This window comes from Syngnathus floridae, chromosome 1 (genome assembly GCF_059516105.1).
Source record: "Syngnathus floridae isolate MCC-2025c chromosome 1, RoL_Sflo_1.0, whole genome shotgun sequence".
NCBI lineage: Eukaryota > Metazoa > Chordata > Actinopteri > Syngnathiformes > Syngnathidae > Syngnathus > Syngnathus floridae.
This window is the reverse complement of record NC_142413.1, coordinates 9,901,270-9,926,658: the sequence shown is the minus strand read 5'-3', so window position 1 is coordinate 9,926,658 and position 25,389 is coordinate 9,901,270. Positions and strand designations below refer to the sequence as shown.

At 39.1% G+C, this 25,389-nt stretch overlaps 1 protein-coding gene across 3 annotated transcripts in view; it reads left to right on the top strand.

Annotated features, from left to right (window-relative positions):
- fstl5 (follistatin-like 5) overlaps positions 1–25,389 on the top strand; it is a 76,246-nt gene that overhangs the window by 9,798 nt on the left and 41,059 nt on the right. For all 3 annotated transcript variants that reach the window (XM_088372025.1, XM_088372015.1, XM_088372008.1), the window contains exons 5-7: positions 7,215–7,353; positions 13,858–13,888; positions 19,459–19,707. In XM_088372025.1, the coding sequence (XP_088228151.1) occupies positions 7,225–7,353; positions 13,858–13,888; positions 19,459–19,707 (409 nt within the window). In that variant the 5' untranslated portion in view covers positions 7,215–7,224. The remainder of the gene's footprint in view (positions 1–7,214; positions 7,354–13,857; positions 13,889–19,458; positions 19,708–25,389) is intronic.

The window sequence follows — 25,389 nt, the reverse complement described above, 5'->3', positions numbered from 1 at the left end:
AAAAAAATTAAGGATAAGAGCGCTCTACCAATATATTTTGTAAAAACATATCATAACATAATTAGAAATGTAAAGAATTAAATACTAAATAATGCATTGTGATTAAATCATTGTGGTGCCGACTCGAGTGTGCAACTCAGACACCAGGTGACAGCGTAACACAGTCATGCAGACAAAACAGTTGAAATGATGCCTGAGAGTTTATATATCATCTGCCTACATGTATTGCCGCACCATTTGTGTTAAAACAAGTGTTATGCATTGTTTGATTGCATTAAGCTATAAACAACTGTTAAAAATGCAAAGCAATTAGATTGTTTATCTCAAATTTATTCTCAGTTAATTAGAGGCACTTTAAATGGTGGCAGGTATGTGCTGACTCCCATATGTAAAATCACAAACCTGGCATTTAACAAGAGTTATGTATAAATATTTTATATTCACTGTAAAGCATGTGAAACAGGCAGTCACTGTCAATTGCAATGCAGTACAGTAGTGTGGTAGGTCTAAGTGTTCATAAAACTAATACTATTGGAATCATAACATTATGAATTATTAACACGGTGCCTATATACATATGGGAAACAAATACCACAAGTGATTCTAGTAATTAACTTTGAGAGAATTGTTACAGAGTTAGTATAGTTAGCGTCTGCTATTTGGCACAGTAGTTTATCACGGCCCTTGTTGCATTTCCACACACATCTGGCATTTGATGGCGCATGTTTGAGCAGCAGCGAATAGCAATTGATGACCTACCCAACCTCATCTTTTAAGCCTTCTTACATCTGCCAAAACAAAAAACAAAACAAAAAAGAGCCCCGACATGGAGCAGGCGTTCACCCATCCTTAACATGGAAAACGCGCCTTGTTCGGCCGTCTCTATTAAACAAGCTTTTGGCAATAACAATCCAACAATCCACTCAGAGTTCCATCTTGGCGTGGCGCGAGGAAGGTCACGCTTCAGAAATTCGTTTGAAGACAAAAAGCCTCAAACTAGGTTTGATCCTCCAAACATGAGTTAGCAGGAAATACAATCTCAAAACATAACAGTGAGAGCAGTGCTAGTTATGAGTGCACAGTAAACATGCTAAAGAGCACAACACTTCATTCTGCTTTGCCTCCAGAAGCAAATGTACAAATATTTATTCACATTTAGAGCATTTTGGCTAGTCTCTCAAGAGTCACAGAATATTTTGTTTTGTGGCATTGGCAATGTAAGCAACAAATCTACTATAAGGAAGTTTATATTTTATATGTCTTTAGTAATCAGCAGTAACAGGTCTCTGCTTTTGAGCGATCCCGTCCTATTAATACAATATTTACATGCTAATTATCCAATTGAAGATGTTTGATGATCTTCTGGTGAGCTCAGTGTCCAGGTAAAAGGACTGAAGGGACAATTCTTCCAGCAAGTAGTGTGTAAACACAACTCGGCGGGCCTATTAAAAAGTGTACAAAGTTGCACCACTGGAGTCGTTTCAAATGTAATGAGTGCAGCGTTGCCTCCCTTATGAGTGCACGCGCCAATGCTGGCAGCACGGGCAGGCAAATGTGTGGATTTTGCCAATCCAAAAGTGGAGTAAGTATAATTAAAGCTGGCTGCAGTGATACATTTCCATTTCAACTGTTATTGTTTCTTTTTTGGTCAGGCTTTGGTGCTTGGAGAGTCAAGTTATTAGTTTCACATTTTATGGCGAGTCATCAAAATTTGCCACTGTGCTCTGTTTGGACTAAATATTTGCAAATTTGCATCCGTGACATACATGTGGTTGATCACTGGGACAAATTTATCCTGAAAGACCTCGACAAATGTGAAAAAATTCCCCAATATGGTGGCTTTCAACCAAAAGGCAAACTTCTTGTGTCTTTCAGTGTATGGCCTCTTTTTATGTTGGTCTCCTCATGATAGATGTGCTCACCAAATTGCCTATTACTAAGTGAAACTCACTTGAGGGGCGGCTCTTTTTTTTTTAAAATCTGTTTTATGATACGTCAGTAGAGAATTGTTAGATGTCAAATTTTTCCCCATACTCCACCCACATCCAATGACCAAAACTAACAGTCTGTCTTGTACTCCTGGTTGAAAAATAACTCTCAATTGGTTGACTCCCTGTGTCCTTTTGGGCCCGACTTCTTCAGAATTTTTTGTGTGCCTTAAGTCATGATATAGCAGACATGCCTCCCCGATTCCATATTGAGGGGCTACATTTTCAAAACATTCTGAAAGTGCTATCTGAGTTTTTGGTGACGGTAATGCTCTCACAGTGGTGATTTATGATAATGACAAAGAAATGAAGCAATTTCAAGAGGACCATCTTGCATAGTTTAAACGTTGACATTTTCACAACACGGCCACATTATGTGTTTTATGTATCTTTCGGTCACTGGGACTAGTAATCCAATTGTCACCCTAAAAGCTTTTTAAATTGAACATTCTTGTTGTTTCCTTATTTTCTATTTTGACTTTTTATGGCGCATCCATACAATTTTCATTTCACGGCAGAGTAAGCAGAAAATGCTCCGTGGAGAATGTTGGACCATATTTTCTCTCATGACTAATAAATCTTTCAGAAAGCGGTTGAACAGCTTGAAACTGCAGGCTGACGGTAAACAACATCTTTTGTTTTGGTAATAACTACAAAAAACTGACACATGAATGTGGGCTGAGGTTTGGAACAGACCCCCACTATCGCTGTTGTCCAGCAATTTAAGCCACCTGACCAGAAGGAACCCCTGCACAGCTTAATGAGATTCAATACAGACGCTGTATGAAAAATGTATTGCTGTATCGTGGTTCACTACCTTTGACCTCATGGATCACATCCTGGTTGCTGTAGACTTGGTTTGTAATGTGGCCTACGCTGACCTATTCTTGCAAACAAAACTAAAGTATGGTGGCCTCAGAGGACTGAAAAAGATCACCATTGGTTGAAGAGTTCTGTGCGCCATAGCAAATTGGCTGCAAATATTTGGCAACTCACTTGTCATTTCTTCAACCTGCCCCAGACTTTTTAAGAGGTGCACCACCTTTGACACCCTCAGGGAATCACTGACCCTCATTTGTTATGCGCATGTTGAGGAACTGTCAGGATTTACAATATCCTTGTGCCATGTTTGGACTGAACACTCACAGAGCATTGCTGTGCTAACACACCGCAGAGAAGAATACACCTTGAATCATCAGCCCGTGTATTATAGCTTTGAGCTACCTGGCAGGGAAGTCACACAAGGGGTATGCGTTCTTGCATGCATATGTGGGTTTGATGAACGAGACCACCTGCACCGTCCCCCCCCCCCCCCCACTGCCCCAGGTCTCTCGCTCCTGCGTTTTCCACTTTCTCCTGTCTCAGCTGTCTCATTTTATACATTTATTGAATTACCTAGGGAAAAAATGAAAGTTGTTTTTAGTTTGTCCCTCTTTTGTTGTTTTATGATATATATACATATATGTATATATTTATTATTATTATTATAACAAGAAAAGTCCATCCATCCAACCATTTTCTGTACCGCTTGTCCTCAATAGGGGTCAAATGTCCATAATACGTCCCCTAAACCAACAGGCTTCAGTGGTCCAAGTGAGGTCATGTCTCCCTCCCTTGCACACAATGTCTGTGTCATCATTGAGTCTTCAGAGGAAGATGGTGAGTGTAAATGAGAATGTGGTCAGGGTAACGAGAGTTCACATCGCTCAGTAAGCACTGCACTAATGAGCCTCAGATGACTTTGGAAGTGGACGGGCGGTTTTGTTCTCAGCAGGACAATAGCGTGTGTACCACAGTTTGAACACCCCAAAATTTAAAAAAAATGGTGTCTCTTTTGAGATAGAAGTCAGATGAAGTGTAGCAGCCCTCAAGACATTTCATTAAGTTCAAACAAATACGTACGAGCAATGGACAGGTACGTTTTTGAGTTTTACTTTTGTGAGATCGACAGTCACAACATTGCCAGGACCAACCTTGACCACACTTGCCTGAACCTAGACCAGTGGCTCTCACTTTTTACATCAAATGTAAAAAACTACTACTACCTAAAACTACTTCACTTAAAGTATCACCTAATAGTTTCAATATCAGGTCAAAAAGACTGTACTTAAATGTTAAATAATAACACATACAAGTTTATGTAAAACGGTAAAAAATTGTCCTAAATATATTTCTGAAAGATTCATTTCAAATATATTGCACTCTAGTTGAATATGATTTAGCTGTACTTAACAAATGCATTGTCCTGGATTTAAAAAAAAAAAAAAAAGTTTGCACATCAGTTATATTTCATTGATCTTTTCGCTTACCACTAGAGGTAGCCCGCATTGCCCCACACTTTAAGAATCAGCGCACTTGACTCTCAACTCTAATAGGCAAGTATTTGGGCATGGGCCAAAAATAAACTTTGGATGGCAATTTTATTCAAATGAAACATTCCCTGAGCTCTAATTGGAAAGAATTGTCACACAGATGCGACTCTGTGGAGTACAGAAGAAAATAGGTTGCACTGAAAAAAGGATGGTAGCATTTTGGATCGGATATTCTTGCAAATTAATCTCATGCTGACATTTTAAGTTAATCCCTTCAAATTTGAACAAGATTCTTTTGAGCCTGAGCCTGCTTTGTGCAAAGAAAAATTGGCTGGGTAGCAACACTCAGAAGTTTTTGAAAATTCAAGCCCCTGGAGCAAGTTTCGCTGACATTTAATAGGCATGTCAATCAAACGGAAACGCACAAAAATGTCTCAAGAACCCATTCTGCTTTGAAATGGTCATATTAGTGTCATTTTGACGATTTCCAGCGATCCTTCACAGAAAACCGCCGTGAGAAAATGTGTCCTATTGCTGCCAAATTTTAACATTTCTGTGTACAGACAATATGTTAAACTGATATAAGGAAGCAGTCAAGGCTAACTATAGTCAATTTTGCTTATTTCCAGGAATCCATCACAACTTGTCCTAAATACTTTGCTATCAAATTAACAAAATCACATCGACTAGACAGAAGAATGAACTAAACTGCGAATCCTTTGAATTTTTTTCATTGTGTCTGTGAAAAATGTCGCCAAAGCAGTTCGGAATGAGTTACATAAAGCTCACAGATGCAGAGAGATGACAAAAATCTGATGACATTTAACCCACAACTTTCTTCTGAGGAGAAAGAAAAAACAAATAGCACAAGCCAAGAAATGTTGGAAGTCCAAATAGTATTACCTTTGTGGCAAACTTTAAAGGATTTACTGTAGTAAACTATTCGTGAATGTGTGTCTGTGTCTGTGTGTTTGTGTGCATATCAGCCCAAGAGTGGCGTCATTAATAAGTCATTTAACACAAAGAGATTGATTGGCCTGCTGCCAGGAGACGATACGGATGGGGGAAAAAGTAATCCGGCTCACTTTTATCTCCGCTATTGCGGCTCCAGCGAGGCGGAGAAGAAGCAGCTGCATGCGCCACTCCCGATGGGGTGGGATGCACCTCAACGGCGGGAAATAGAACGAGACTGGTGGTTGATAAAGGTGCAAGTCGGTCAGGCGAGCAGAGAACTTTCACAACATATTTCCGCAAGCCATCCCTAGAAAACTTTGTATTATTGTTCTGTTGTTTGAAGATAAGAAGGCAAATGAGTTGGAAACAAAGTGTAAAATGAGAATTACAACTCATGTATTTTACTACTATTGCTATTATTGTGTATTTCAAAATCAAAGCACATAAATTACAATAGTGTTCGAATATTATATCAACTGTATTATTAGTTAAACATTATTTTTATTTAAACCTATTAATATTTAAACATTATTTTTATTTAAACTTATTAATATTTAAACATTTTTTTTATTTAAACATAATTACTGTGCATAAAAATAACACGAAAAGAAATCAACATCACTCATGTCCAAACATTTAGTTGTTGTTGTTTTAATTCTTACAACTAGAAAATGTTCCTTTTTTTGTAACATCATTTATCAAGTTCCAGGTTGTGGTCTTGAAGCAATTGGAGGCAAAACATTGTTCTTTTTCTTTTCTGACAGCAAACATTTGAAAATGCTTCATGTTGGATTTCAAACGGTAATTCCCAGCGGATTATCACAGCACCTTGAACACTCACCCCTCAGAGACGCAACTTAATAACTAGTGCTGTGAAGGTCTTAAGACTCCAAAGCAGCAAGTTTGCTTGCATCATTTATTCCTTTTTAGTTGTTGTTGCTTAATTGCCTTTTTTGATGCATGCTCTTTTCCTTAATTCTGTGCTAATTAGCAGCCACATAGCAAGCATGTCACTTCCATTCATCGGGCATGCAGGAACAGGAGAGGGCGGAGATGCTATCTGGCTTTTTTAAGCACGAGATGGAGAGCTTAAGTGCTAACACCAATGAAAAGTGTGTGTGTGTGTGTGTGTGCGCGCGTATGTGAGTGTATGCGCGTGTGTATGCGTTTATGTAACTTTCATCGAAACTTGAGATGAGTATGTCGTGTGGAAATTTAATTTTGTTAGTCTTGGCAAGGGTGATAGAAAAAGTCGGTAAAAGTCGCAATAATAATAACTCTTCCTAGCCTATAATGAGCATGATTAAGACAATATAACAATTTCTGTAATCAATTTCATTTATCATCAGATTTCAAGTCTTTTTTGGAGTAAATTTGGACAAAATCATTGTTATTTCTCTCTACGGGTGCATGGTATTTGATTTTTCGAATATAAAATATGTGCCTCAGCTCCTTAAAGGTTTGGAAACACTTATTTGACAGACGGGCGGCCCCAAGTTGTTCAAGTTTTCATTATTAGCTGCGGGCAGAGGTTGGCAAAAAATGCGCAAGTGTTAGAAAATATTAGCTCTCATGAGTCTGACTGATTAGCAATCTGACCTGATATTCGTTTCCCACCGTTAACACACTTTAGTTTCACACTTGTTGCAACATTATTTTGCTTGGGCGTGATGACTAATGGAGCGGTTCTCCTAGGACAAGTTGAAAGTGAATTCTTTGAGTTACTCGTATGAATAAAGATGTTTGCTCTCGACTGTGGAATCTAGGCCTCATTAACTCGTAAAGGCCTCGCTGTAATTGTCTTAATCCATCGTCTCGTTGTCTTCCCCCAATCTTCATCTCCTGGTGACGCGTCTATTTTTCCTCCTAATTGATCTAATCACAGAGACCATATTTGATAGCCTCGCTTTAAAAGGGTGACGTTGCTCATTATGTTTTGGGGCTTGTTCTTCCCCAACAGGACAAGACCAATGACGGCGGTCGGATGGTGGTCAGCAGCCATTTTACTGGCAGCGCTGACAGTCTTCTTCGCAGACGGGATGCCTAACAATGACCAGGGGTTGCATCCCTATCGGCCTGTCTTGAGATTCCGACATAAGGTATTGTTTTACCTATTATGGTTACCATTAGATGACTGGATTTCGTGTCTGAATGATCAGCGATGTGTTGTCAATTTCTATTTTGTGGCGATAGCAATTGGCAATGAAAAAAGGCTGTTGTTATCACATCTAATCGTAGTGCCATGGACCAGTAGATCTTAACTTGATCAAAGTTAAAATTATGTAACTAGAATAACGAAAACATTTAAGTGGAATACGGTACTGGAGTAGGATGTTGCTGGCAAGATTTGAATGTAGCTTCTCTTCACTCTTTCCTCCCCCTCTGGCATTTCTGCCAAACGAAACACCCAAAGAACAAAAACGATCAGTTTGATGTTATATTTTTTCAAATGTACAATCAACTAAAACATGAGAGGCTTTATCTGGTGACCCGAATGGAACGTTCACGTGGGCGCACGTGGTTGCTGTGTTTCAAATCCTAACATCATTTCCCTTGAGAGCCTCTGTGCCTCCTCATGAGCCCTAATGAACGACGATGTGTGCACTACAAATGACTTGGTCGAGCCTTCCGTCTCTACTAGAATCTCTGGTATATTTTATTCACAACATTATACGTTAAAGAATAACCATTAAAAATAAATTTGATGCATAAGATGGGGCCAAAGAGTGATGATTTCCCCCAAAACCAATTTAAGAATATTTTACTGTCAGTTTAACATACCTAACAAGTGTTTTTATCACTGCAAGCTCCAACTTGAAAGACAAAAAAGAAAAAAATATCTGCCAGTAAAACGTGAAAAACCCTTCTAAAATCAAAAAGCCTAAAGCTTAAAAAAATCCCTCCAGTGCACATTACCTACACATGTATAAATATTGTATTTTGTATTTCAAGAACCTATTCAGAACCAATAATAACATCTCAATAACACAACTGCTTGAAGCAAAAGAAATTCCGCAAAAGCTGCCAGATGAGAAGAACGCACTTGTCAGACAAAGAACAATCATGAAGTAGCTTGCCTTGATTTGAGAGCTTTATTCTTGCTTTGATTATAGTTTTTTTCTCAGCATAATCATCAGGTTAATGCAGTATTACAGAGTTGACGTTAGAATAACAGAAAATAACCCACATAGTTTTGACAAACCTACTCTTTATGATTCAGAAGATAACATGGAAGAAAGACAACTCAAGATCAAAATGTTCACCCGTTTCTGCCACTTCCAACAAATCAGTAACGTTCTAAGTTACTTATTCATTGTGACAGCAGTTGAGGCAAGCATTCAAAGCGATGCTATTGTGCGTTAACGCACCACAACAGAAAAAGAATGTTCTGCTTTTGTCTCGCTGAATAGTAGTGCCATCCGTCATCGGAAACCAAATCGATCAAAGGAATGGATTTGCGGCTCGGACAGGACTGCCGAGTCATTCGTTTTTTCAGCACAAATATCAATCGGAAGCTAAAATAATGGACTTTTACTGCAAAGGGAATCAAAGGCAGCATCTCTGATGTTCAAATATTGTGGTGCCCTGAGATACGAGTCTTTCAGCGACTGCGATTGTATCTCAAAAGACATGTACCTCAAATTATGAATGGAAATTATATGAATCCATTTCAGCCACCCTTTCCAGTCCAAAAAAATATCATGTATTTTCTAATGAGGAGAAATATCACTATAATAGTAAGGGGCTGTGACACTTTGACTTGATGCAAATTTTTTGATAGTCCCTGGGGATTTCTCTAATGTGTTATACAAAAAAAAATCACATATACAGTCAACAGAGGAATAGTTTCTGCCATTTTGCAATAAGTTATAATTAAAATAAGTAACATGTGGATGTTTTATATATGGATATATAAAAAGCAACAGCATAAAAAAGGTTTGTATACTTTAATTAAGCAGTGGCATCATTCATTGGATGTTACATCAATCAAGGGAGAGAATGACTTTTTTCAGTGAGATAAAAGCATCACAGCCATCATTAAAAATTATTGAAACCCCCAAAGCAGATTTGTGCCCTTTTCCAAACAGCTTTTTAAAAAAAATTGTCCAACATTGTTGGTATGAGACGTACACAAGCTTGCACTTGCGAAAGAAACCAGCAAAAACAGCAAATAGCGGCTTTTATCTCACTTAATAGCCGTGCCGTTGCTCATCGGATACTATATCAATCAAAGGAAAAAATGTGTCTCAGACAGGATTGCTGTATCATTATTTTTCTCCATAGTGACAGAAATTGGAAGCTGAATATTAGACTTTCTCTGCAAGAGCAAAAATACAAAAAAAGCAGGAAAGAAAAAAACAAAGTTCAAATCAATAGAGAAAGAAATCAATAGACTGTAATTTTTGAGAGATTTCGACCTTTAACAAACAGAAAAAAAACCAAAGTTCAAATCAATAGAGAAAGAAATCAATAGACTGAGATTTTTGAGAGATTTTGCCCTTTTCCAAAGAGTTTGCTTCCCAAAATCCACATGGATTTCTCAGACCTTTTTGGTGGCATCTTTTGCTTGCTAAAGATGCTCGCTGCAACACTAAAAGAGCTTGTATCTTTTTTAATAGCAGTCCCATCACTCATACTACATCAATCAAAGGAAAGAGATGCAGCTTGTATCATTCGATTTCTCTGTCCCGACACATACCAGAAGGCAAATATTAGACTTTTTTGTTTTGCAAGAGGATTAAAAACAGCCAAATTAATGGATGTGAATTTTTCGATGTTGTTACCCTTTTCCAAACAATTTTCATTCACAAATACAGATAGATGTAGCTTTGTAGCAGGCAAAAAGATTGTCCTCACTAAAGCTAGCAACAACAACAAAAATCAGTTTTTATCTCCTTTAATAGCGGTATCATCACTCACCGGATGCTTCATCAATCAAAAAGAAAAATGTGCGACTGTGACAGAGCTGCTTTGTCATTACTTTTCACTGTTCGGAAGTTTAATGTGAGAAGATCAAATCCACACTGCGACTGCATACTTATAAACAGTGGAGAACTCGATTAGATTATTTTTGTGAATTCCCGTCCTTTTACCAAAATGTTTCCATCAAAAACACTACGAATCATTTTCATTCTGGTGTTTGGTTGTATTCTCATCACACCATGCGATGACGTCGACACAAACAAAATGGAGTCAAAGGGCCAGCCGCGTGCTCGCGCAAAATCCCGCAGATTGACGGCCATGCCGCATTGGCCGGGCTACGCAGCTAATCCAGATTAACATGGATTGAGTGGGGATGGAATAGAGTGGGGGGTCGGGGTTGGGTGTTTAGGTCCGCGAGGGAGAGAAGTGTGATGAGGAGGCCAAAAAAACAAAGCTGAAATAGAATTAGAAACAACCCATTTTCATCCATAAGGTACAGCTACGAAAAAAAGACATTTGGTAAAAATCATTAGGTGGTCTTGTTAAAGTGCTACAAATCTTCAAAACGGATTGAATTTGTTTGTTTCGATCATTATTACAGACAAAACGTGCCAGGTTGGTCAAACTCCAAACACTGGGGATTTTTATATAAAAAGAAAAAATTGCACTTCGGAATGGAATGTTTACAAAAAGATAGTCAGAGATTATGAGATAATGTGGGTGGTCACCCAGGGGATTGGCTGAATGGCGCCCCCTACAGGTGGGAGGCGAGCTGCTTCACTGCCCCCAAAAGCCCCGAGGGAAATCATTCTGTTCAAACAAAATGAGTGTGAATTGTGTGTGTGGGTATCCTATGCAAATAAGGCTTGGGCTAATGTCGCCTCCACCTGTGGAGCTTTGCTAAATGTCAGCTGCTCAACACTGCAAGCGAGGAGGCAGGAATAAGATGCAGTCACAGGTGGCCACTACTGTGCTCAGCCGGCTTAGCCCAATAAAATGAAAACAGAGAGGTATTCATTTCACCCTTCACTGCAAGTAACTGTCCAACATTTGTCATCAAAAACCTGGATTTTTAATTTACTCTTGCAAGAACATTCCCATTTAATCAACTTCTGAGACAACTACTATTTTGTCGTACCTGCTAAAATCTGTTTACAATTGAACATATTAATAAATGGATTTAAATGAATACATTTAACTGTAAATATGCCACAAACTGGGATACTGCGTTAGTACTATGTACGCCTCACAGTTCAGAGGTTGCGGGTTCAATTCCACTTCCAGCCCTCCCTGTGTGGAGTTTGCATGTTCTCCCCATGCCTGCGTGCGTTTTCTCCATGCACTCTGGTTTCCTCCCATTCCCACTTCCCAAAAACATGCGTGGTAGGCTGATTGAGCACCCCAAATTGCCCGTAGGTGCGAGTGCGAGTGTGGATGGTTGTTTGTCTCTGTGTGCCTTGCGATTGGCTGGCAACCAGTTCAGGGTGTCCCCTCACCTACTGCCTGATGACTGGGGTAGGCTCCAGCACGCCTGCGACCCCCGTGGGGTAAACCAATTCGGAAAATGGATGGATGCCACAAACTATGACCCCCAAAGCACTGTCAAATAAATTCGAAATTGATCCTGCAATCAATTAAAAATTGTGTGTAGAGCTTTTGATTTAAAAAATACATATATAAGAAAAACAATGCTTGTACAGTTGGAGTGAATCTTATGGAATGAACTGTAGTTTATCGCATTTGAAGTGAATGACAAATTATAATTGGGGTGAATCACATCATATCATCATTGGAGCAAATTATATTATTATTATTAAGTGAGTCATACCGTATCGTATTTGGAGCAAATTGCCTTGTATTGTAATTGAATGAATTTTATTGTGTTGTAATTGAATTAAATTGTATTGTATCTCATTGTAATTGGAGGGAATCATATCATATGCTAATTGGAGTTAATTGCGTCGAGAGAGAATTGTGTCAGTCTTGGATTGAATCATGTATCTGCAGTGAATTGTGTCATAGTTGGAGTGAATCGAATTTTGAATTGTATCGTAAATGGAGCGAACGATACGTCCCATTGTAATCGGGGCAAATTTTTTCATATCGCGATTGCAATGAATTGTATCTCATTGCAGTGAAATATATTGGGGTCATCCAAATGATATTGTATCGTAATTAGAGTAACCTAAGATGTATTATCTCGTAATTTGACAGAATTGTTTCATAATCAAAATCAATCATCTATCATTTTTGAAATGAATCCCATTGTAATTTCAGTGGATCATTCAAATGTCATGAATCGTATCAAGCTGGAGTTAATCGTTTTTTGCTGAGCGTGGGCTTTGGTGTTTTCCATGACTATTTTCAGCAAGCATTTTCAGCAAGCAGCATCTGTGGCTGTTGATTATTGACCTGTTGCATAATGCATCTTGTTCTTCATAACACCTCCCCAGCCAGCTAGCCAGCCAGCCAGCCAGCTTGGAGTTTTCTGAGCAAGAACAAGAACAAATGTTGCAGAAATCAAATATTTATGGCTGCTTCTTCCGCATTCACGCATCACGCTGCTGGAGATGCTGCAAACTGTCTTTTCCAGCAGCATTAAATGCACCACTCCCTCTTTCCCCGAGTCACTTTCCATGGACTTGAGACTAAACTATTTATTCCTTTGTGGGGAATAATCAGGTTCACTGTGACAAAAATTGCTGCCTGCGGAGTTGTTTGGAAGATCGCCTCCTTGAAGTTCATGCCCTGTCTTTACTGGGAAATGGTGGCTGAACAAAGAGGGAAACAACAAGGCCGTGTTTATCGAAACATAGGATTCAAATATATGTTTGCCATTTTCAGTGTATTTTTTTAAATATAAAGATATTATTCAAATGATGTCACGATAATGTATTGTAGTATACTGTCTTATTTAAGTGTTCTAACTTATTCACAGTTTTAGTTATTTTATTTTATTTTTTTTCTCTTTAAATAATGTATTAACTTTACATTAATTTTAGTCTTTCTTTTTTTTACGCCAAGTGCCACCTGAATATATGTTTTGTTCCAAGTATATTTTATATTATTGTAAGCCAACATCATTGCACAGTTTGAAAAGTAATGCTGTGCTTAACATTCATTCAAACGTGTGGCATTTAAGAATTAATTAAAAATTCTACCTAAAATCCTTCAAACCAGTTTTGAGAGAAAAAATACAAATATATTGATTATTAAATGCAACCAAAATGGATTTAAACATTGATTCCATCAAGTACCACTAGAGAATCCGTGTTCTATCTTTTCTTATTATATGCATGTTAACTTCTTTTTTTTATTTGATACATTTGTTCTTTACATGCTATGTGTTGTTAATGCTATGTATTAACTATATTATATTTGGCGATTATTCATTCGTCTGGACACAGATACGACTAGTCCCAATTTGTTGGTATTTATTGAGTCTGATAGTCTTTCTTCTCGTGTCTCATTGGCTAAAATGGTCTTTGTTGGATTTGCTGTTTATAGTGCCACCTGTTGCATTAGAATCAACTTCAGATTCATAATATGACAGCTAGTATGTTTTGTCTACTATATGTCGTGTAGCATAGCAGTAGAAGTTTATTTTATTCAATGGGGAAAAAAGTTCCATGTCACCTTGGATGGTTTATTTTAACTCTTTATTTTTCTTTATCCTGCAGGATGGAATCACCGAGAGCGTAAAGATGAAGGGTAAGTTTTCAATTTGTGATTCCCTCACGCCTTTTCTGTCCCTAGCAAAAAAACTTATGTCACTTAGGTGAAATATGGCTATTATGTTGTGCATCAGTAGGGACGAGTGTGTGTAATTTTTAATATTGTACAGTATATACATTTTTTTCAAAACGTTATGCAAATAAGGGACAGCGCTAATTGATTGGGAAAAGACGACTTCCATCCCACAATGGTGCACAAACGTATGACTCCGCCCAATAATCCCAGCGCAAAATCTCACACAAAAACCAACATAAAGAAAATTCCATACATCCGAAGTGGCCATTTTAGAGCCTTGTTTTCATCTGAGAGTGCTCACACATTATGGAAGGAAGGTGGAAGCGTAAATGTGGGAAAGAAGTCTGTAGTGACAGCAGCGTGAATTTCATCTATATTTTATGGATTTGCAGCACAGGCGTTACAATTGCTAATTGATCAGGTAAAAAAAAAAAAAAAAGATCAACAATTCCTCACCAGGCTGCATAAAAAAGTAATAACAAATATTGTCAAAATGTCCTCAAATGAGCATGAGATTCTCCTTCCAAACCGGACGTCGACAAGGTCGTGGTAGTAATTGCGCAGGCCGCATTAGCATAACACGCCCGGAGGGAAAGTCTCACTCCGGTCTGTTTTCAGCAACTCGTTTGCAGCCGCCACGTTGACGAGAGCGAGGAGGAGGAAGTCATAAATAATTCAGGCTTCACCTCACGCACATTCGCCGCCTTCTGATGATTACACAAGTGAGGTCAATTGAGCTTTAATGTCTCCGTTTTACGAGCTGTGTCCAGCTCTCAGATGGGATTTCACAGCAAAACGAAGCAGTAGAGTTCACGCAGACAACAACCCAAAAAAATCCTCTAAACACAGAGCAAAGACCTTGGCCAATGTATGGATGAATAAATGCCTACTCAAAGAAATGCATTTCCCCTTTCAGTCACGTAAGAACGGATCGTGACAGCAAATAGTATGATTAAGCCCAAAACTGACACAAGTGCAGTCATTATTACCTCAACACACAAAGACAAATTAATAGCAGAAGTAGTATTTGTATAGCTGGAAAAGAAACGTTGCAAATAAAAGAAAGTGCAATCGAACGGGCTGTAACAGAAACCGTCTTGAATCGGAAATGTGTTTTGATAAAAATTGTAGGTGGCTCACATTGCCTTTATGTGTGTGTGATAAACTACAGCAGAGGTGGCATCTCTAAAACTGAATCCTGAATTCCTCATTAAAAAAAATCTACTAAGATATCTGGACAATACACTAAGTTGAAAGGTTGCATTCAAATAATCAGAATGGTCATGGTGGAGGTGATACAATAGAATTACAAACCCCTTCCGAGGCTTTTATGTAATCGAGCGAGTTTGTGAGCAAAATGAATGGAGACTAATGATATGCTTCTTTTTTTTTTTTTTTTTGGCGTGCACCAGGACTAAAAAGCCTTGGCTGTCGCATGAAAGAGCAAAAAAAATGGCAGCCGCATTCGCTAATTGGGAGTCCCCGCACCGAGAGCTCGTCACGAATTCCTGACTCATCAATTTTCAGGCAATATTTAGCTTGGCAGACCACCCAAAAGCTGGCTCAATGTCCACCCATACATCCAACCATCTGTCCACCAACCAACCCAACATGGCCTGATGCGACCTCATCGTCTGACTGATTTAAATTATCCCGCCCCTAAATCTTTCATTTAATACAGTATCCGTCCGACAAAGTGCACATCTCGTGCTTTGGAAAAATTCAATCAATACTTTTTGAGCGGTGCACTTGAAATCCATTGTTGATTTTAAGTAGCAATTTGAAATGAAAAAGAAGCACAATTACGCGTGACAAAAGCGCGGCGGCGTAATTGGAGATTGTGCTCGGCGAATCGGGAAATATTTCCCACCGTGATGGCAGTGCCGGAGACAATCAATGTGGCTAATATGTTGAAAGACGCATCTTACTCACCTCGGAACGTGGCCTCGAAGGGCACATCCTCCAATGAGATCATGTTTACATGCCTCGGCGACTCGTTGGCACGCTTTTCATCCGTCAGCCTCCATCTCCATCGTAATTACCTTCATTTGTATGCCGAGAGAGCGTTCGTAAGTAGAGGTTGAACCATTTCAAGCAATACATTGGACAAAATGTTTTTTTTGTATTTTTTCTCTGTTTTTTATTTTCTCAAATACTTTAGTATTTTTTATATTTTGCCTCATATTTTCTCTTCAGTATTTTGTTATACATGTTTATATTTTTCTTTCTATTTTATATTATCTAATAAGTTGTATTTTTTTCCATTCATTTTTTTGCGTTCTACGTACTTGTGTTTGTTGGCAATTATTTTTCTTTTTTTAGTATATTGTATATATTTTTTTATTTTTAGTGTACCAGTATTTTGTTGACCAATTGCTCTGTAGTTTTAATATATCAATATAATATATATAATAATATATATTGATTTTTTTTTTTTTTTATTCATTTAGGTTGTGAGAATTTGTAGTTTCCAAACATTTTGTCTCATATTTTACCCACTTATGTTTTCAAACATAATCATGTGTATATGCGAGCAGATGCATATAGAAGGTTGCATACTGTGGAAATGCGGGAAACCCCCCGCTTGGTCTGGGCCCCGTATTATGGTGTATCTTATGATTAAGCCATCAGGATGGCTCCCTGTTGTTCCGTCGTCACCACGCATGGCGACACGATGACAACTTTAATCACCGAGACAGACTCTGGAGCAGTGATGTTTTTGTATGGAAAAAAATAGTACATGCCAAAGAAACTACATCCCTTTTTTTTCTGTGCTTTAACTACGCTTCAAGAAAATCAAAGTAATCATATGTCTGTTATGTGTTTATATTTTTCATCAAATATAGTCTAATTTCCCCTGACAACACATTGACAAGACAATTAGTGAATTTGTAATTTCACTCAAAGAAAGTTAATGTGTTGATAAAACACAACATCTGAAAACTTCGACGTCTCTGCAAAGGCGACCGCTCTTGTTTACACAACTGCTGTTCCGCAGTTAGTCACAGAAGAAATAGTGCCTCACCCAATTATGCTTGTCGTTAATGTGTTCTGCGCATGTGTTTGCTCAACCTTAAATAGGTTTCATTATTTGCTATGGCTTTTATGCAACAAAGCTTATTTGCGTGATACTGCACACATTTGTGGGCTAATCTCCTCAAACAATTTTTTGGGGAAGCACAAAGGCAATTAGTCTAATTAGAACAATGAACATTTGAAACAGATGAACACATCTCATTCATGGCCTCCAGCATGCATAAATAATTCATTTTATATTTTGCCATGAATGGAATACCTCCCTGTAGGAACAATATGTGACGATTTTACAATATAAATCAGATGTCTATTACAAGTAGGCATTGTTCTTTTAAGCATACTCATTTCCCCAAACAGTGGTGCTTTAGTCACCGGGTGCATTATCCACTTATGGAATAAATACCTCATTTGCAATCAAGGTTTCTTGCAAAATGCACCCTTTCTAATTTGAGGACATCTCCCTTGGATTCACCAGATTTTAACATAAAAAACGATGGCACATTTGAAAAATGTATGCCCGCGTCTACCAATTTAAAAAAAAAAAAGAAATTCATTAACATTTGAGTTTGCTTGCTGTTCAAAGCCTTAATGTGAACATGAACTAAAGCATTTTGAAACCCAACAACTGAATGGCTCCAGAGTGAACGCAAACTCCAGTATTTTCTCACCCTGAACCCAATGGAGAGTTGCAGATTTTCCCCCGTTAAAAATAAATAAATAAAATAATAAAACTCAGACTCAGTGAGGTAGAAGTCATCAATGTTTCAAAGCCAAGCGACTTAGTGGCGTTCCTCCGAAGGGAAGGAGAAAGCTCTTAGGCCTCAAATAGCTTCTCATAAAATCTTCACGACTTGTTTATGCCAGCAGGAGCTCAAGTGTTGTCACTGGTGCAGCAATTAGCAGAGGGAAGGACCGTGTGAAGGGGGGTGAGAAAAGGAAAGGTTATTTTTTTTCCCCTCACATTTTCCATCTCGGCTTGACGTTTGTCTTTGCTGAGTCTAAAACATCTTTCCATCATTTCTTCGTCAGCAAAGTGGCACCGTACTGGTTCCGTGAAAGTGGGGGAGGGAAAAATCTGCGGCCGGTGGCGTATTTAATGAAACCCGTGCATACATTAATCCATCTTTGCGTGACAACAGGTGTGCTAAAAATACACTCGCTGTGCACGCCAGCTGAGACCTGTAAAAGTGTCATGATATTGTCTGTGTTCTTCTGCATGTCCTTTTAAGGGTGTGTCGGTGAGCAAACCAATGAAAAGGGGTTTTGTAACATTACATTTATAATGAGCCAGGTCTGACGGTCAAAATGCATCTCTGACGTTGACTCGACTGTTTGATGCTCGTACCGTTTACTGATATTAGCGTTTCAAATTACACTGGCGCAAGTAAACCTTTCAAGAGTTCTTTTATGTGCGGATTCTAAATCCACCTATCTTGTTATCTCGAGCGCATCCGGTTTTCATGATAATTATATATATAATAATAAAATTGTGTGTATATAATTATCTGAATAGCACTAGAATAATACACCTTTGGTGGCGACTGTCAATCACAACGTTATGTTCTCAAACAAAAACTGTATCTCATTAGATAATATTTGGGCATCATAGAACATCATGGGTCATAGGGTCATCTTCTCCCTGATGTCGTCCAACAAAAAGATGGTCGTACAAGCGTCCTGGTGACAAATGAGGGCGCCCTTCAATGACCCCGCCGGTGGCACAGGATGCTCGCCCCTGCCGCGGCGCGCAAATTCGTGGAATAATCATTACGCAGGAGAGCCGCCGGAAATTAATAAAGTGGCAAATTGACTGTCTCCATTCAGGTCACAGCGCGCTTGCCTCTGTGTGTGTATGTGTGTGTGTGTCAATGTGTCCGTGCCTGTGTGTGTTTAGGAAGACGTCAGAGGTTCTAAATCGGTTTGTTCACGCCAACAAGCACGCCCAGCGGTTGAGGCCTGCCATTTTAGCGAGCGCTTCTATTTGATCCATCTGAAATAATATGTTCGGTGTTGCCATTATCAAGACTTATATTAACAAAAATGTTCATAGGTTTGTGTGATCCGCTACATATTTAATCATTCATATATAAATAAATGAGAACGAGAAGTGACTAAACATGACTACACCACAACACCATATCTTGTTCTCGGCTCCTTGAAATCTCAAGTTTAATTTTGTTTTGGCTCTTGATTTGGCTCAAGCCTGAGAGTCTTGACTCATTTCAAAGCCCTCTAAATCTTGGCCATGATTCGCATCCCAATCCATGATAATCTTGTACTTGGTCTCTTCTCCTTCGAGTTTTGATCTTAATCTAAACCCTTCAAAATCTGCTCTCAAGTCTTGAGTTGGTCTTGGCTCCCTTAATGCTTGATATTAAATCAATCTCTTGGTTTACCAAGTATGTTTTTTATGGATTGTGTGGGTATTAGGTAGATTTACCCTTTCTGACCATCTGCAGAAGTAGACGTTTGTTTCATCCCTTTTCCATTTCCAGGTTTGATGAACCACCATAGCGACCCGCCTCCATGCGAGCACAAGTACTGCGGCCTGGGCCGCCGCTGCTCCGTCAATCCGCAGACGGGTCGAGGGGAGTGTAACTGCTTGGAGCATTGCAAACCTCACTACAAGCCCGTGTGCGGCTCAGACGGGAAACTTTACCCCAACCACTGTGAGCTGCACCGCGCGTCCTGCTCGGAACGTCGCAGGATTACCATCGTTCACGGCGAGGAGTGTTTCTACAAAGGTAGGAGCTCAAGTGACCTTTTGTGAAGGATATGTGGGATTTGCGGGGTATTGTATGCATCGAATAGTAACCTTTACAGATGCTGATCCAACATCCTGGTTGCCTTTCCGACTGGATTATACTGGGATTTTTGCTAATACCGGCAATATGGGGATATGAGGTGCTTCAGAAGTGTATATCCTGACAGTTCCGTGCCTAAATGTCATGGCTTAGCTCTGAAATGCTCACCAATGACATGATTTTGAAACTGAAGCTATTAACTAGTGGAACACCCCTAGAGTTGTACAATTTGGAATTTGACTCCAACACGTAAGAAAAATAGCTCTAAAGTTGGGCAAAACTTCAGAGTACAAACCATTTGATCTGGACTGAGGTGATGGAACTGAGAATTTGGCTAAATGGCGAAACTTGGAAATGTGCTAAGTCATGCGGAAGTGCCAGCACTGGAACTGCAAAAACACGTGGGGGCTGGTCATCTAAATTCATCACTCTATGTATCACCGCTTTCTTTTCAGTTTGTCTCAATTGCTTTGTTAAGTTATAATATATTTGATAAAAAGCTGAAGCTTGACCTCAGAACTTGATGAGAAGTTGACTTTTCAATGTAGAACACAAACATTACACACAAAGAGCAATAGAACTGATCAAACGCCAAACTTCAGCTGCTCCACTCATCTCTTTGGCAACCTCCCAAACGTCATTACTGGCTTCCCATCTAATCTTTGGTACTGTTGGAAGTAGGTTCCAATTCTGGCATGCAGATAGAGAAAAGTGCCGACTCTGGGCCTTTCTGACTTATGGACTGGATAAAACGGCAACGCTCCAGTAAAGTTGATGATGTGATTTCACACGCCGGTCAAAGGCGTTTTTATGGAGCTTGCTGAAACAACACATTACGAGGTGACGCTTAACTGCAGTTAAAGTAGGAAGAGACGCGACGACGCACTTGGAACGTTAGATTTGCACAACACAAAGTGTCTCGATATGCGCCAACGCTCATGGAACGGTACGGCTGTCAGTCAATCCAAAAGTGAGGTCATACAGACAAAAACCTTCCACTCAGACCTTGCACAGTTATAAACGTTTCATGCATAATGACATTAAGTCATCAAACTTCATCTCGTTGACGTTGCGAGGCGTCTTTGACAGTCCGTCAAAAGACCTGAAAATTGTGGGGCACAAAAGATCGAGCAGTGGACGGCTGCCATTATCTGTTTTAAAATCACCTAGCGGTCTCACACAGGCTCATATTACAAGTCATAGTTGGGCAGTTAATTCCTCGAAGCTGCCATGTGGAAAAACTGAAACGGTTGCTAAGGGCCACACCAACACACTAACTCAGTTGTATTCACGATTAATTTCTTGTTGCTGCTCTTCTTCAATTGCACTACTGATAAATACACTTCCAAATGAAGGCAGCACATATTTCACTGTTTAGTTTGACTTCCTAAAGGATAAGCTCATACATTTATTTGGGTTGACAGTCATAATGGCCCTCCGGAAGAAGCTATGACTACGATGCGGCCCGCGAAAAAAAATGAGTTTGACACCCCTGATCCATGAGGTTGGCGGGTCAGGAGAAAAAAAAAAAAAAGAAAAACCTCTAGTGCTCATATGAGAACCACACCAAAATGTTTATATGTACCCCTGAAAATAGCAGACTTTCATTTTGAGATTTTTTTTTTATGACTGCACTCATGATAGAAAGTACACCAAACTTCATGTTGCTAAATTGTGTTTGACTGGAGCACTTTCACTCAAAGTTTTCCATCCCTGCAGCGTAAAAATCTTCTCCCCAATCCAAAATGTCCACAGGCACCTCGCAGCAAACATGGTCTTGATATCCGTACGTGCTTGTGCTCCCAATGCTTCAAACTGACTCCCTTTTACAAAAATATGATAGTGACCAGATGAATAAATCATCATGTTTTAATCCACAATGAGGCAGATGTGCTTTGCTTGTATAATAGATAACTCGCAGCAGCAGCGTGTAGTCGCAAAGATAGAATGCCCAAAACAACATATTATGCATATCGCAAGACATTTGTACTGCAGCGTTTGTATGGAATTTACATATCCGCAGTCCTCCTCTGGTACTTAACATGGCCTGTAATCTGAAAGGCATGCATAAATACATAAGGTGAGCTATTAACATACTATATGAGAGTGGAATTACAGATGGAATATTATGTTGAAAGGATGGAAGTGTTTAGTTGCAGCACAGTCACACAAGACTTTGTTTGTTGTGTTGACGGAAGGCTCGAGTTAGGTGAGGGGTGGGTAGGATGTCACCAGATCATGACAATCCTTATCACACTGCTGTGGTATTTATATGATGCGAGATCTGGGTTATTTTAAATTGCCAGAAAGGGAGGGGCAGGGCTAAACAGTTGATTTTAGGTGAGGTGTATTTTGCTGTATCATTTAATTGTTTATGCCAAATGAGTTCAAAACAGAAGAAGTGGTGGAGGGCCAAACAGTTCATTTGAGGAGAGTTGGATATTTTTATTTTGGAGAGAGAATATATATTTATTTGAGGAGAAGTATTTAGGGTGTATGCACATAGTTCTTGTGATATGATGTCAATACAGCTATAAGTTACATTGTCTGCTTTTATTCTGGAAAGGAAAACAAACGTTTATTTGAGGGCGAGCCTTTTTTTTTTTTTTGATCCACCCAGTGATTGTCAATATGTTTACCGGATTTACGCAGAAATTAGTTTGGAGTGCGTGGGCATCAATTAGGTGGGAGGCTTTTTTACCATTCCGTTTCAGCAAAACTGAAGTTTAAAACAAAAAAGGGTGAGGTGAGCATTTAATCAAATACATAATTGTGTTTTATTTAATTCCTAAAGTGATTGAGGCATGATGCGAGGATAACATGATACCTCGAGGCGTATATTTACTCAGCAGAAAAGGTGACTATTAGACGGCAATGTCGTAATCAGCAATATTTTCCCTCAGTGATATTTGTCACTAGTCAAGTTTTATTAGGTGAAACTACAGTTTAAGGGTGGAGATGACAAGGGTTTATTTGAGGTGAGGCATCTTATTAGCTCTCATGGATGTGAATGATCTTTTCTCTCGTAGATTGTAGGTGTGTGTGTACGAATGGGAACATGTCTGAATGCTGCATGTTTGCGTCAAACGATGCACATGCTGTGCATCCACAACAAAAGTGACGAAGAGCAGTAATTAGGATCTTTCCAGAAACGTGTTGCTTCAAACACCCCTGGCAGCACCAACAAGAACATCAACAACAAGAAACAGAGGCCCCTGGAGAGCCTCCGCCATAACGAGGCGTCTGTCTGTCTGTCCCAGTGGAGACAGAGAGATGACTTGCTCTCCTCTAATGACTTGTTGGCACTCGGTAGTTAATTATGAGGTCATCCTGCAGGCGTTGTCTAATGTGAGACAATGATTCTACATTGTACTGTATATATTTGTAGTTCTTTATTATCCAAAATAATGCTAAATGAATAAATAAGGTAGATGTGTATAAAAAATAATATAATGGAAAATCAAAACAGGGTGGCACGGTGGCGCACTGGTTACCAATGAAATTATTACAAGAAATGAAATGCATAAAGCCAAACTATTGTGCGAATAAGGATACAATTTAGCCCCATCACTCACTCCTCGCTGTACATCGTTCATACTTTGCTCTTCTGTTTTTTTCAATGAATATTTCATGCATAGATTCGACACGCCTTTGATATGCACTTGCTGGCAAAAGAAAACGCGCATACTGTAGCATTCTAAATCATTTACACTATACATCTCAATCTGACAAGCCTGTAATCTTATTTGCTTGCAGGCTGATGGAGGTTAGATGATGACTCTGTGCATGTGCGCACATGATCAATAGGCTTATTTATAGTGCCGGCCTTGAGACCTCGCTGTATCGATTTGCATGTTCATTACAGGGAGCGGAATGAGCCCATTATTCCTCGTGCCGAGCCCCAACAATCATATGACAAATTGGCTGATTAAGCGTTGCGGATTATTGTTCCCTCCCCAAAGCACCAAGTGAGACATTTATGACATCCATGCGCTCACATTCATTAAAAGGAAACTTCTGTGTAGCATTTGAATGTGCGTAGGATTTTCATTTTACTGCTCAGGCAATGTTTTGAATCATATTCTTAACAGTATTAAGTCCGTCATACAAGTGTCAAGATGTAAAGTGTCTTGAAGAGTCTGCAGTGGTAAAACTGCCAGCAACATTTGAATGCCGCTTCCCTTCATTAACCTCTCTCCTACTTGAGTGTCTGACTAAAGACACGCACCCTCACAATCATGATTGTCACGAGTGTGATTCTTAAACATGGCCATGCATCATAGCATATTGAAAGTACATAGTCATGTTACTCAGAAAAAAACATGTCCAGCTTTGAGAAAATAGCAGCGGTAGCTGAGCTAGGATTGGCAGTTTAAACAAGCTGATGTTAGCCACGGCCGCTACGACTACAATTGAGATGTTAAATATCATTTCGCACCGGACTATAAGGCGCACCTTCAATGAATGGCCCATTTAAAAACTTTGTCCTTATATAAGGCGCACCGGACTATAAGGCGCACTGTGGGCTTTTGAGAAAATTTTAGATTTTTAGGTGCGCCTTATAGTCCAGAAAATACGGTACTTGGAAAAATTCAAGGAATAATCATAACTATTACTCTTGGTTCTCACTGAAATGAACTCGTCATTCCGTAGAGAGCTTCCAACTCTTGTTTTGTGTGACTTTAGAGACTTAGTTTCTTGAAGTGAAGCAATGTGCCTTGTTTTGGTGTCATCGCGATAAAACCAAACAAAGAGTAGTAGTGTATTTAATATTTGTGTATGTATTCATTGTGCTAGCGAGGGGAGTTACGAAATGGAGCTGCATTCACCTCTAAAAAAACAAAACATAAAAATCTATTTTTTAAAAATATTATCTAAATGAAATCTATTGGAGCAGGCAGCAGATTCTGGCCTTGGTCTTTGTGGCCTTGTAATTTGTGTGAGATGACTGTTCCAATATTTGTTCACCAATTTATGTTTTATTGTATCTGAGCTATTTGTTGGATTTGTTTTGACGTAAACTGTTTTAAAAACACTTTAGTGTACCACTGCTGGACTCTTTGCTACCACACACTTGAGGAGGAGGAAGAGAGCTTTGACTGGGTCATCGTACCGTGGGCGTCTTCTCATATCAAAGCTATGAATAGTCCACTCCACACTGTCCCCATCGCAACCTTCCCTGTAGAACTTTCCTCCCGTGTAATTAAACTGCACTCTAGAACCCAAGTGTGACCTTACCTATACCTCTCATGAAATCATCATTAGGAGATATTAAAAGTTCCCTTCATATCAAAGCAGGAGTTCAAATCTCCATGGGGACCGTGTCGAAAAGAGCAAGTCACTAAGAATAACATTGACAGAGACACAATAGGCTTTGATTTATGAAGGCTTGAATGTTAAAATATGAATTAATTTAATTAAAATGTGAACAAATCCATCAAATTATTATCAAGGATTACATTGTGCAATAGAATATTTAGTCATTATACTGAAGCTTTTTCATGATCATTTGACGCATGACTATCATGCATTGTATATGTTTCAAAGAGGCTTAATGTAAGAGAAAGATGGACACAAAGATGATGTATGGATAGATGGATAGCTAGATAGCTGGCTAGACGT